Source organism: Aplidium turbinatum, chromosome 2 (assembly GCF_918807975.1).
Source record: "Aplidium turbinatum chromosome 2, kaAplTurb1.1, whole genome shotgun sequence".
Classification (NCBI taxonomy): domain Eukaryota; kingdom Metazoa; phylum Chordata; class Ascidiacea; order Aplousobranchia; family Polyclinidae; genus Aplidium; species Aplidium turbinatum.
The window spans coordinates 22,185,300-22,198,229 of NC_137473.1; the positions used below are offsets into that span (position 1 = coordinate 22,185,300).

The 12,930-nt window shown below is 39.2% G+C and overlaps 1 protein-coding gene across 1 annotated transcript in view; it reads left to right on the forward strand.

Annotated features, from left to right (window-relative positions):
• Nucleotides 1–280: 280 nt before the first annotated feature.
• The window catches only part of LOC145788428 (uncharacterized), a 53,544-nt gene continuing 40,894 nt past the window's right edge, over nucleotides 281–12,930 (forward strand). Inside the window, exons 1-3 of the mRNA XM_082600194.1 lie at nucleotides 281–394; nucleotides 3,878–4,013; nucleotides 11,904–11,999. Coding sequence (XP_082456320.1) covers nucleotides 281–394; nucleotides 3,878–4,013; nucleotides 11,904–11,999 — 346 coding nt within the window. The remainder of the gene's footprint in view (nucleotides 395–3,877; nucleotides 4,014–11,903; nucleotides 12,000–12,930) is intronic.

The following is a 12,930-nucleotide window of genomic DNA, read 5'->3' on the forward strand; positions in this document are numbered from 1 at the left end:
ATATTTACCATACAACTATTGGACTGGAATACTGCATTTTGGCACTTTTGTTAATAACCCGAGAACATCTGGCAACACTTCAAATAAAGAAAAAAAAATTGCCATTTATCGAAATGAAACAGAAACCGGGAGTTTTGCTGTGATTTCAAATTAAGTGATCACACTGTGGCAGTTTAGATTCTCAAGACTATTATTTCAAAGAGATAGAAAGTAAATTTAGCTTAGACCATATTGCAATATAGTTATTGAGACATTCATTTTCCCTAAATTTGGTTATAACATGGAACGCCGTCGGTCCTATTCACCATATGGTTCTTTTTCTCGTCAGCTTTCACCTGACAGTAGACAGTACACTGCTTTCACGCCCAGACATGACGTCTCACCACCACCGCCAGTATGTTTGTGAACAATGTTATTAAATTCTTGGTAGTTGCTATTTTTCCTGCCGTTGTGTTGCCAAATAAGAGATTTTACTACAATTTGAAAAAATGTGAGGTGTTGAAAACAAAAACTTGAAATTTGGAAAATCTTGAAGTTCCAATTAGAGAAAAAAATCCTAACCCTTGTTGTACGATAACTTTCATCCCAATAGCGTATGGTAACCATTTTTTTGGGTGTTTAAAATTTTTAAAAAGCTTTAAACACATGCTTGATTTGCACAGTAACTTTTCTATCATATCACATCAGTTTGTTTTGATATATATGATCTGAACAGCTATTGAACAAACTACAAACCTAGTGTGTGTTTAGAGCTGGCTGAAAAAAGTGAACACTCCAAAAAGTGGTCACTGTATGACACTGCTTAGTCTTCATTCTGGCATCACCTGCTACAAAAAAATGTTTTTTTTTATTGTATCCAGCAAGAAAACGGCCACTTTGTAAATTCTTTGCTTTATTTGTGCATGTTTTGATACACTGTACAGTGTACATTGGATGCAACCTAGGTATTTTGGTCCCTGAAAAGATCAAGAGAAAAAATAGATCAAAGCCGATGTCGCCGATCAGAGTTCCCGCAAACATTTTAAAATTCTCCTCTTGCTGTAATCATTCAATTTTGATGGCCTAGACCACAAAATAAGTGTGATTTTTTTCTTTGTAATTGTGTCTAAAAATGTTGAAAGTAAAATATGAAAATGTTGAAAGTGGATAGATCATTTCAGTGTGGCAGCTTGTAATGGAGGGGCTACACCGCTACCATCTTATTTTGATAACTCTAACCTTAACCCAAAAGTGAGGTTTAGTTTATAATAATAATGCTTGTTTTTATATTGTGCTGTATCCATCGCAAAATGCGTTGCTCCTCAACGCTTTACAAAGCAGACAGTGTCAATGCAGCCGCATAGAGGCGTAACTGAGTAGGTACATTAACCCTAACCCGAAATTCGGTTTATCAACTATTATTTTAAGATACTTAGCGTGGTCAACTGTTCCGGCAATGACAACTACAATCAGCGACTTTGGCGTTTCTGTATTTTTTCTCTTGAAGGAAAAATATTGAAATGTTTGCTACGGTACAACTCCGATCAGCGACTTTGGCTCTGTTGTATTTTTTCTCGATTGTTTTAGGGGTCGAAATAGGTTGCAGATGCATGCTCATTGCTAAGCCGATTTCGTCTTTATATATATGCCAATATTCGAATCAGATTGTCCTATTATTGTATCTCAGAGTTTGGGATATGAAAATCTTAATGATAAAATGGTTTGTGTATGGGGATTAGTTAATGTCTGTATTAGGGTTTAACCATTGTTCTACAACATTTGTGCATGTTTACAGAGGAACCATAGTTTTTGAAGCTATGTTCTTTTTGTCATTGTATACTATATCGGTAAATAGTATTTGCAAGGGTAGTGATCAGCAACCTTTTCCACTTGTTCACACAAACTTTACCTGAAAGAAATGAAATGCAATAGCATTTTTATTGGCAGTATTATCAGACTTTAGACTCCATTTGTTTGTTCCCCACACCTGTCCCAAAAGCCTGACACCACAGAGACAGCCGTAGGTGCACCTCAACCATCTTTGTACAGGCGTCCGGTTTTTACACTTAGCCATGCATCAATGGGGAATAACCTCTTTCTTTTCTTGTGAATGTGAATTGAACAGACCGCAATCCACATCATCAACAATTGTACCATCTTCAAGCCATCTAATATAATGCAAGATCTCCATGTCTTTGATGGTGAAACCAAAGACTGGCTTCTCTATAATAGTCTTCCAGTGTAGTCCGCAAACATTGTGAATTTGGAGTGGTAAAAGGACAGACCCTTGCCCCAAGAGGCTCGCACAATGAAAAGTTGTTTGACAGCAATATGGCTCTGTTCTGTCATGCTAATTATCTGAATTTTTTCTTGCGTTTAGGCCGCTGCAGATCACAACCATGTTGTTAAATCCAGGCAGCCCCCTAAAGAAGGCAGTTTTGCCTGGTTGACAAAACGTCAGAATAAACGCAAACTATCACCTGAAACACCTTATGTTACTTTATCTTAGTTCATATCAGAAAATATGTTATGGTATTGAATTGCCTGGTGAACTTTCTCATTCAGTTTGCATCATCTCAAAAATTACACAAGAAAGTGTGCACAGGAATATAGCAGTTGAAACTCTTAGACATCAATTTTTTTTAGTTGTTTTCTGGATTTATATTGAATTTGCAATGCTTCTTCTTCTTCTCTCGTGTTGTCGCTATATGTCAGGGCATCCGTTGGTTAGCCACTGCCTGGTGTCGTCATCGATGGAAATTAGGCCTTCCATACCATGGGGTGGTCTGTATAGCCGGCAATCCTTGATAATGTGGGCTGCCGTCTGCATTTCGCCACACTCACAAGCAGCACTCTCTGCCAAGCCCCAGCGCAACATGTCTGCACCATAGCGTCCAACACCAGTGAGCAAACGGTTACGCCTTGATGAGGCAAGTCTAGAGAGGTCATGTCCCAGCTGGTTTTCGGACGGGGATCTGAATACTTGGCGAAGTGGGGACGTGCTGCTTGACCATTGTTCACACCACGCCGCGTGGCACCACTGTTTGCTAGGGCTTCCGCCAGAGGCTGCCAGAAGGTCTTGTGCAGCGCGTACCGCCGTACAAATGGCTTTCTTGATTTTAGCCGCTGCTTTGGTGGATATCTCAGCGTGGTTGTGTGTAGCGGATGGCCAGGGTTTAGGGCTTTACGGCTCAGGGAAAGAACAGCACGTTGGTGCCGTAGTGCAGCTGGCTCAATGCTTGCAAGGACAGGCAAACAGTCAGTTGGAGTTGGGCGGAGGCAACCTGTGACAGTTCGCAGGCAGTTGTTGATTGGTACATCGACAAGGTCAGTATGGGCACTTCTGCACCAAGTAGCAGCACAGTATTCAGCAGGGGCGTAGACTAAGGCTAAACCACTTGTTCTCAGCACTGAGGGGCTAGCACCCCACCTTGTACCAGCAAGACGTTTCATGAGAGCAGTGCGAGCTGTCACTTTTCCGCGTAAGTGTTCTAGGTGTTTGCGGTATGTCAGGGACCGATCAAGTCGAACTCCAAGGTATGTGGGTGTGGCTTCGAAAGGAAGTGTTCGGCCGTTATTTTTGATGTTAATTTTCCTGTTTGACTCTCTATTACATAGGTGGAAGACAGAAGTCACGGTCTTCGCTTCACTCAGCTTGAGGCGCCATTGGTGCAGATAGGAAGATAAAATGTCCATATCCTTAGTCAAGGTGTTCTGCACTGTTTCCCATTTGCGGTGAGAATAAAGAATAGCCAGGTCATCTGCGTATGCGTATTTATTAGAGGAAGTATTTGGAAGGTCATAAATGTAGATGTTGAACAACATTGGGGAGAGAACAGATGCAATGCTCATTTTTATTGTTGTCACTCAATTTAAACTATTGTGTTGTTCTTTGTAGAAACGATCAAGGTCCCGATTTTCGGAAAGACAAGGATCAGAATTTTCCCCTCGTGAGCCTGTAGACAGAGATGGTGATGAGGATGGAACTTTATATTTTTCTGATTGCGTCATGTTTCCTCCAAGACTCGGAATTGGTAAATTATAATTCAACTAATAATGCACAATTGCACATCACCATGAAAACATTCATCAATACATGCACCAGGCTCATTCCTAGATTTTCAAAAAAACTTTGGCGTACCTTTTTGATCTGTTGCTCTACATAATCCTAGACGTTCATTGAAACATACTACATTGCATTGTGATCGTCATAAGTACCTGAATGGAGGTCAGCGATGAATGGGTACTGGGTAGCCACTTGAACATGACAATTCCCTGTAAGACACTGCCAACCAATCAAAACATAATATATATGTTTCAGTAACTACCGTCCAATTGTGACCCCTCTGCCATTCAGCCAGAGAGAGTTGATCCTACTTTGAACTTTGTTTGGTAATTACAGAAGAAAAAAGAGTTATGACTAGAGTTGGAATCAAACCCACGTCATCGAAATGTATTCCCTAGTCTTAACCCACTGGACCACGCTGGCTACGGTAGAACGTTCACTGATTTTACTTTCTGTCAGAAATGTTTGCATTTTTTCTCTGTTTTGCCTGTAACTTCAGGCCTTAAAACTCGTGTTTTTTTTCGGCGGCCATCGTGGCCTACCGAGAGCTCCTTCTCGGCGGCCAAATCTGCGTGCTTGGAGACCAAAATACAAATAATGAAAGCACAAGTAAATAGAATTAACTTGCAACATGGCCAAAATGATCACTTAGTGTTGTTGAAGTCTGGGCGACGTCCTGCAATAGAATCGTTTTACCACGCAATAACTGCTTTATCGGGATTGTAATCCGGTATTGCGGCACCATCTAACGACACTAAATTGTTTCAACTTCTCGCTGCTCAATAAATTGTTTTAACTGCATACCGCCTTTCATAAAACCTGACCATTTATACCGTTATGATATCACCATTGAGGGTGTGAAGTCACTAACCCACAGTGGGAACATTTCTCAACTATGAAGACAAGTGTTTTCCTTTCGGATGTCAACTAACCTACCCAGACAACAAAATCTGTTATTTTCACATTGATTCTATGTTTACATTCGTTAAATCAGGGTAAAAATGACGAATTTTGTTTTCTACGTAGTTCTCTTTTTTAACAACGATTCAATGTTCGACAACATTGAATGGACATAAAAACGACAATATTGCCAGCCAATGTAAATTAGCACTTCGGATTAACACTTGGTTAAAATGAACGTTGGGAATTACAAACAAGACTTACAGCGCTGGTGATCGCAGCTGGATATTTTCCATACAATAGCAAATGTACTCCCACAATACAACAGTGGTGATTATGACTCTCTGACCTAATTCTGCGTCACTCTTTGATACTACATATTTTTGACAGTTAATCCACGATCATTTTATTGTGAAATTGAATAATTAGCTAGAAAAATCCGGCGGCCAGAATGGCCGACTGAGCAGGTAGCACCGGCGGTTATTCGAGCACTACTTAGCGGCCATGGCCGCCGGCTGCATTTAGGCTTGAACTTTCTGATTGGTTGAAACGCTGCTCCTGTAACTCCAGATTGGTCCAACGATTCATTTGAGTCATTCATTATAATTCAACCAATAGTGAACGCTGAACAGTAGAACACCTTCACCTCTCAGTTTTGTTTTTGGATAAGTTGAAGATACAAAGAAATGATCAAAAAGATATTTTAAATTTTTCTCTATCTTATTTGGTACTTGTGTAATCACATATTAAATTTTTTTATTTTTGCCACTAGTGACGCTACTGCCCACTTTTGTGTTTTACAAAATTAGCCTCAAATCTACATTTTTGACTCAAGTTTTCTGAACAAAAAGTCTAATTGTATGTTTTTGGGGCCAAGGATTTCAATAATGAGGTCAAAACACCAAAAAATGCTTAGTTTTCTTTCTAAGTGGTCTTGAACAAAAATTGGAGCACCCAATTTCAAATGTCCCCGTTTTGCTCATAATTAAACATTTTTTTGTCTGGCAACTTGCAATAGGCTAGTCTCAAATGCTTGAATTCACTGGAGCTAAACTATCTTTTAAGGGTGTTTTTTACATAATGAGGAATTTTACTTTCAAGACTACCCCAGTAATTAGTATCACACAACCCAACAAAAAAGTTTTTGACACTTGGGATGTTTTAACTTTTTTAAGGTACTTTTAGGACGCTGAATCCGAATACGTCTTTAGTTTTTTTAGAATCGGTCCTACTTTTTGAGATATTTTTAATTCAATATTTTATGAGTACTTGATAACAGCATACATAGTCCTTGGAAGAAGTTTGGTAAATTCACAACATTGTATATACTCGAGTGTATGTCGAGATTTATGCAAGTAATTTTCATCTATTGGTTGTGACTCATGACAAGTCTGCTTGTAATGGAGTACATGGAAAAGTAAAAAGAAAATTAACACATACGAAAGTTTAACCAGAATTTGAGATAATCAAATTACAACAGCAGAACAAGCATTTAGTTTTTTTTAAAAATCAATCCAAAAATCAAATTTTTGTTTTTGTCTATAAATGAGTTAGAAGAAACTCGACAAAATCTGCAAACACGGTACAAGATAGGACACACAATACCTGGTACACACATTTTTTTTTCACCCCTTCAACTTGGTATAATAGCTTTTAAAAGAACGGTTGAAGATGACAAAGTAAGTGGACAGCTCCACTCCTTTCAGACAACATCACAATTATCAATACTAAAGCTTCAGTATTATATAGCTGCAATGTACGGTGAACACTGGAATATTGGCATAGTAGTCAACAACACTCAAATTGGGAAACTCAAAATCAAATTTATAGCTCCTCCATGTGACTCCAGAACAACATTCCACTTGCCAACAAGAGACGATGTTTGCTGGGTGCCCACAAACAACATCATTTGAGTGCTGCAACCATAAAAGATATTTTAGCTCCAGTGAGACCAAGCATGTGTAAGACTATTGCAAGTTGCCAGACCAAAAAATGTTAAATCATGAGCAAATTGGGGGTATTTAAAGTTGGGTGAACCAATTTTTGTTCAAGAACTCTTACAAAAGACACTAAGCATTTTTTTATGTTTTTGACCTCATTTTTAAAATCCTTTTATTTTTTATTTTCAACCTCATTTTTGAAAAGATTTAAAATATGTTTTTGATCAGATCTTTGTATGTCTTCAAAATATCCAAAAACAAATGAAAAATGAGGGTTTTCAAATTTCTTGAAATTGGTTGAATAACAGGGTCATCAATAATTAACGTTACAAGAGATCCAATTCAAAAACTGGCAAAGGAGGCAAACATGGCCTATGGAACCATGTTCACAGTTCTCAAGAAGGATTTGAAGATGAGCCCATTCAAACACATGAAGAAACAGTTGCTAATGCCAATACCGGGTCTGCTACTATTCGGTGAGTCCGATTCGGTGAGAGCCTTTTTCGGTGAGGGCCTTTTTCGGTGAGAGCCCTATTCGGTGATTTTTTTGAATTTTTTTTTGAAAATTATCGGGTACCCTAGCCTAATTAAAACCCCTAACCCCAAACCCCCAAACCCAAAAACCCAAACCCCAAAAACCCAAACCCCCAAAAACCCCAAAACTCCCAAAAAAACCCAAAACCCCCAAAAAACCCTCAAAACCCAAACCCCCAAAAACCCCAACCCCCAAAAACCCCAACCCCCCAAAGACCCCCAAAACCCCAACCCCCCAAAACCCCAACCCCCCAAAAAAAAACCAAAACCCCAACCCCCCAAAAACCCAACCCCCCAAAAACCCCCAACCCCCTAAAAACCCCCAACCCCCCAAAACCGCAAACCCCAACCCCCAAAACCCCCCAAACCTTAACCCCCAAACCCCTAACCCCCAAAACCCTAACCCCCGAAACCCTAAACCCTAACCCCTAACCCCTATCCCCTAACCCTATAACGGCAATGATAATTAGGCTACGGCACGCAATAATTTAAAAAAAAAACTCACCGAATAGGGCTCTCACCGAAAAAGGCTCTCACCGAATAGGGAACTCACCGAATCGGACTCACCGAATCGGGCCATTCCGGCCAATACCATTGAGAAACGCTTCTCCAGAGCCAGAATTCTGCTCTCACGCATTGAAGGAGGAGGCAGCTGCCAAACCTTGTGTTTGGCGATGAGAAGAAATTTGATGTCCAGCATCATTTTAACAGTCAGAATGATCGTGTTTGGTCAAGAGATTGTGACATGGAACCTCGGGTAATCAGTCAGAATTACGGGGCGGCATCAGTGATGGTGTAAGCGCAGTCAACAAATTAGGAAGGAGTCCATTGATTTTTTTGGACCAAGGAGTGAAGTTGAACCAAGAAAACTACCGAAATGATATTCTTGAGGATTCAATGTTGCCTTGGGCAAAAAACTTCAAAAACGTAATTGGTCATTTCAGCAAGATTCTGCCCCTTCACATGGAGCTAAGAGAACGCAAAACTGGATTTCAGCCAATGTGCCGTTCTTTATTTCCAAGGAAGAATGGCCTTCTCCATCCCCAGACCTGAACCCCCTAGACAGGGCTGCGATTTTTTCTTTCTTGTCGAACGACCAAAAATTCTACGCTTGTTTGTCGAATAGTAATATGACGTCACAAGAGTCAGATTATAAGCGTTTGGCCGCGAGTTACCGCACAAGTTGTGTGGTATCAGAGTCACTTACTTTAAGTTTTTAATCGCACGCTGGTTGAGTGATTCCATCTGCGACGGCAAAAACATTGCCGTCGCCAAATCAACACACCTTGGATTGCTGCGACAATTGCCGTATGCTTTAATATTTAATCAAACGAAATTTTATGCGCTTCTTCATCGCGTGCCACACGGCGGTAGCCCAGAGCATCACGCAAGCTATTTTATGCGCTGACAATGCTCTTGTGAACTGTAAAAAGTTTGCAACCTTATGAACACTGGCTTAATTGTTACGCAAATGTTATTCTTTCATTGAATGCTTATTGTTTACCGGTGTCGTTGCGAATATAAATCATCGTGAAAGAAGATACAGTTAAAAAGTGGAATTTACCTGCTATAGATTATCAAACAGAAGGAAAAGTTAGTGTGGTATTTTGCAAAATTTGTAAAAAATTTTATGACGGAAACAAATCGGAATTAGAAAGAACAATTAACGTTATTTTATGATAATTCAAAGTCGCTAGATGTCGAATTAATGTAAAACAAACGTAAATTTCTTCTTGGGCATTGTTACGCAGGCAGCAAAATTCGTTATTTTTGCATTGACTTCACGTCTGTAAACGTTGAATCAATGTAAAAATGATGATTTTTGCTGTCTGGGTACGCAATGTAGCCCGCCAGGAAAATTAAATAGATTTGTGCTGACTCGAACGTTGAATCAACCCAAAATTAACTTACTTTTCCCCCTGAGTTATTTAACGTAACAGTGTGCGTATCGCTACTTTTGGTATTATTACATCACTACAAATGAAACAGTGCGGTTGTGACTCGTGATAGACTACTCTAGTATATTTTTTGCTTCTCGTTGTTTCGATTCAACGTCTGCAGACGTTGAATCAATGTAAAAACGACGGGTTTTGCCAGCTGGGTTGTGTGCTTTTGTGAATGCAAATGCAAAATCGCCCAAAGTTACGTAATCACAGAAACCCTTTTAGTGGATGGAAGTCAAGTTGCAACCGTGTTTATCTGTCTACTATTCCTTATTCACATTGCAAAACATTTCTGCAAGCTTGGAACAACAAGTGCATAAGTCAGACATAAATACAAACTTGCAAACACGTTGACAATTAAAGCAGCCTACTTTGGTTATTTTATCTATAAAAGAAACCCGTTGTGTCGAATAGCACAAAACGTGTGTGGCGAAATGTTTGATGCCAGGCGTTGGAACTTAGATCAAAGCATTCTCCCGCAGTGTTCAAAATGGCGGCGCTGACGCCTTGGGAGTTTCTCGTGTGAAGCGTCACTTTTAGACCTTGCTTTGAAGTACCTGGCGCAAGAAAGTTTACGTAAGTCAGCACTCTTATGATTGCATCACGTGATGCCCCCCCGAATGTTCCTCGACCTGACGACGTTTAGTCCTCTCTCAGTTTTTTTTTCCTTTTTTTTTTTTCGTAAGGCACGGCGTTTGTCGAATAGTGATGGTGCGTGTCGAGTGACCTCGTCACCGAAAAAGGCAAAAACCGCAGCCCTGCCCCTAGATTTTGGCATCTGGTCTTACCTGGAGAGCAAGGTTTTGACTAAACACCACAAAAGTTTGGAAGCGCTGAAAGCTAGTCTAAAAAAAGAATGGACTTAGATACCTTGAAGATTTATTTGTGACTCTTGCAGGGCAGGTCCTTTTCAAAGTATCTCTGACTTGTTATCGACTCAACTGTCAGACACATCTTGAGTAAACTTGTTTTTCCTAAATGTTTATTTGACAATAATGTTAGGCCTATATGTTTAATTGTTTATTATATACTCTAAAATTGTCTTCCATTTGTTAAATACGATTGTTAAAAGTTGCAATGTCAATTATTGATGACCCTGTATAAGGGAATGACCCATTTGTCTTACCAAAAATTTTTATGTTTATGTGCCTACCCAATGAGTGCGAGCGGAGCTGCAAATCCACTTGTGAGGAAATTATCTTATTTGAGGAGATCTGATCAACAAATTTATGAAAAAGAAAAATTGTGACAAAGCAAAAAATATGAGAAAATCAAAAAGAAATAAAACAATATGATAAAACAGCAAAAAAATTGCAAAAGAGTTTGCCATATTTACGTTTTAAGGTTCTCACACTTTTACAAAAAATTGTTGTTTTTCCCAGATCTATTTTATATTGTGTCACCACTTGTAGACGTTGCAGATTACCAACTCAACTGTTTGGCAAAAAAAAAATACCCAAAATGCACTGTGCATAACATATAGCCTACTGCAAAATATATCGTGGTGTGGATACTTACAACTTACTGTATGTAGGTGCAAATGTAGAATGAATTTTATCAATGATGCAGTCACAATGGTATAAAAAAGCAGCCTTTTAGTTGAGTCCGTTTTTAGCATCTCGTTAACGGCTGTGTACACTGTGCAACTTCAATCATATTTCGTGCAAGTAATTTTATGATTTTGTTAAAGCTGATCCTTTCTTCCTGAAAAGGGTTAAGGCATGGCTACCTGCAGCTACTGCTTAATTTGTCACATTTTTATTTTATCACACAATTGTAACAAATCGGCTTGTGAGCAACAAATAAATTTGTCTTCTGTTTTTTTTTTGTGTCTGTTTTTTTTTGCTGTAACTTTTGCTGCATAGGCTAGGTCTACTCTATAATTATCCAAAAAGATGTAAAAAAGTCTTTATGGGTAAACTTCTACTTGTATTTTATAATACTTGCTGTCGAAACTTGTACTCTTTTTAGCCGATGAAAATATGATAGGCCTATGATAAATGAAAACAATTGTTAAGTAGCCCAGCCAAATTAAAAAAAAAGCAATGACTAAAAAAACGTTTTTAACCATCCCTACCCTGGACCGGTGAGATGGCGCGACGGATAAGGCGTTGGCTTTCCAGTTATGCAAACCTGGTTCAACTCCCGGCTTCAACTGATTGTTGAAAAACACCACTCACCTCTACCCAGAGTGTAATAAATTGAGTGGGCGTAGTTGCTGAAGTAAAGGCGGCTGAGAGAAAGGAACTGGCCACCCTACTCTCCTTAGTGCCGAAGGCTTAGTACAATGAGAACCTTGTCTTCTCATACCTGACACTTGAGTCAAGTATGGGACCCCCTTTACCTTTTTACCCTGGACCAAACGATAAGGTACGCCAGAAATCCAAAACCCTGTGCTGTAGATTGTGAGAAACTGGTTTATTAGAAAGAGGTGCCCACAAAAAAAGACATAGAAAATGTAAAACACCAAAATGACAATTGGATATAGCTCGCTTCTTTGAATGGTGGAACTCTTTTTTATCATTGATGCATTTTTTGTAGATAAACCGATTAAACAGAAAACTTCAAAGCCGACTGGATGCAAAACTCTTTATTTAGGAGGCATTCCTGAGTCTTTAAACAGAACACCGAAAAGACGTAAGTCATGCAATGCATTGTTGTATGCTTTTGTGCTGCAAGCTAACTTTAATAATGAACCTCAAAGAGACGTTTCCGATTTTTAAATGAATTGTCAATCATCAAATCTCTTGCAAAGTAAAACAAGCATTTTTTTCTGTTACACGAACCTTAATATTGTCAGTTGTGTTTATTTGTTGAAAAGCTGTGCACAACACTGGTATATACATGCTTTTTGAGTACTGAAGGTTTGGAACTGTTTGCAGGGGTGCTGATTCCAAAAATCATGTCACATTTAGCCTACACTCTGCTTTGTAAAGCGCTGAGAGAAATACATATCTGCTACAAATATAATGCTAAATAAAAGCATATGTGTATTATATTAATATATATTTTTTAATCTTAACCTCTGTGACGTAAAATATACTTTGCATGATTTGTATTAAATGAAGCATTGGAAAGTATTTAGCTAGTCAAATGGCCTAAGGTCATAGTTAGTGCAAGAGGCCACAAAATCTTAAAATTGTGTTATTTTAGATAAAAACTAAGTTATTCAGCTAAATCTTTACTCTTCACAGAGCTTTGATACAGCTAAAAGGATGCATGACCAAATGCCACGGTCCGGTTGACGCGAACACAAACTGTTTTATGACATAATAATCATGCTTTCATTTGCGCCCATTGCGATAACATACAGTAGCCAACACAGCGATCACCGATACGATATTACAGATGACAGGAAGCAGCGAAGTGACATATAGTCTTCGAGTCAGCTACTCCTCTTATTTTGGCTTGCCATTAAGTGTCTTTGCCTAGACACAGCCGCGGGCTCTGGAGCGATGTCGAACCCACGTCCTTTCGCATAGCCTTTGCGCAGACGTTCTCACCACTCAGCTACGCAGTCGACAAATTGTGTAAAGACATGAATGATGAGAGACCTAAATGCTGCAAG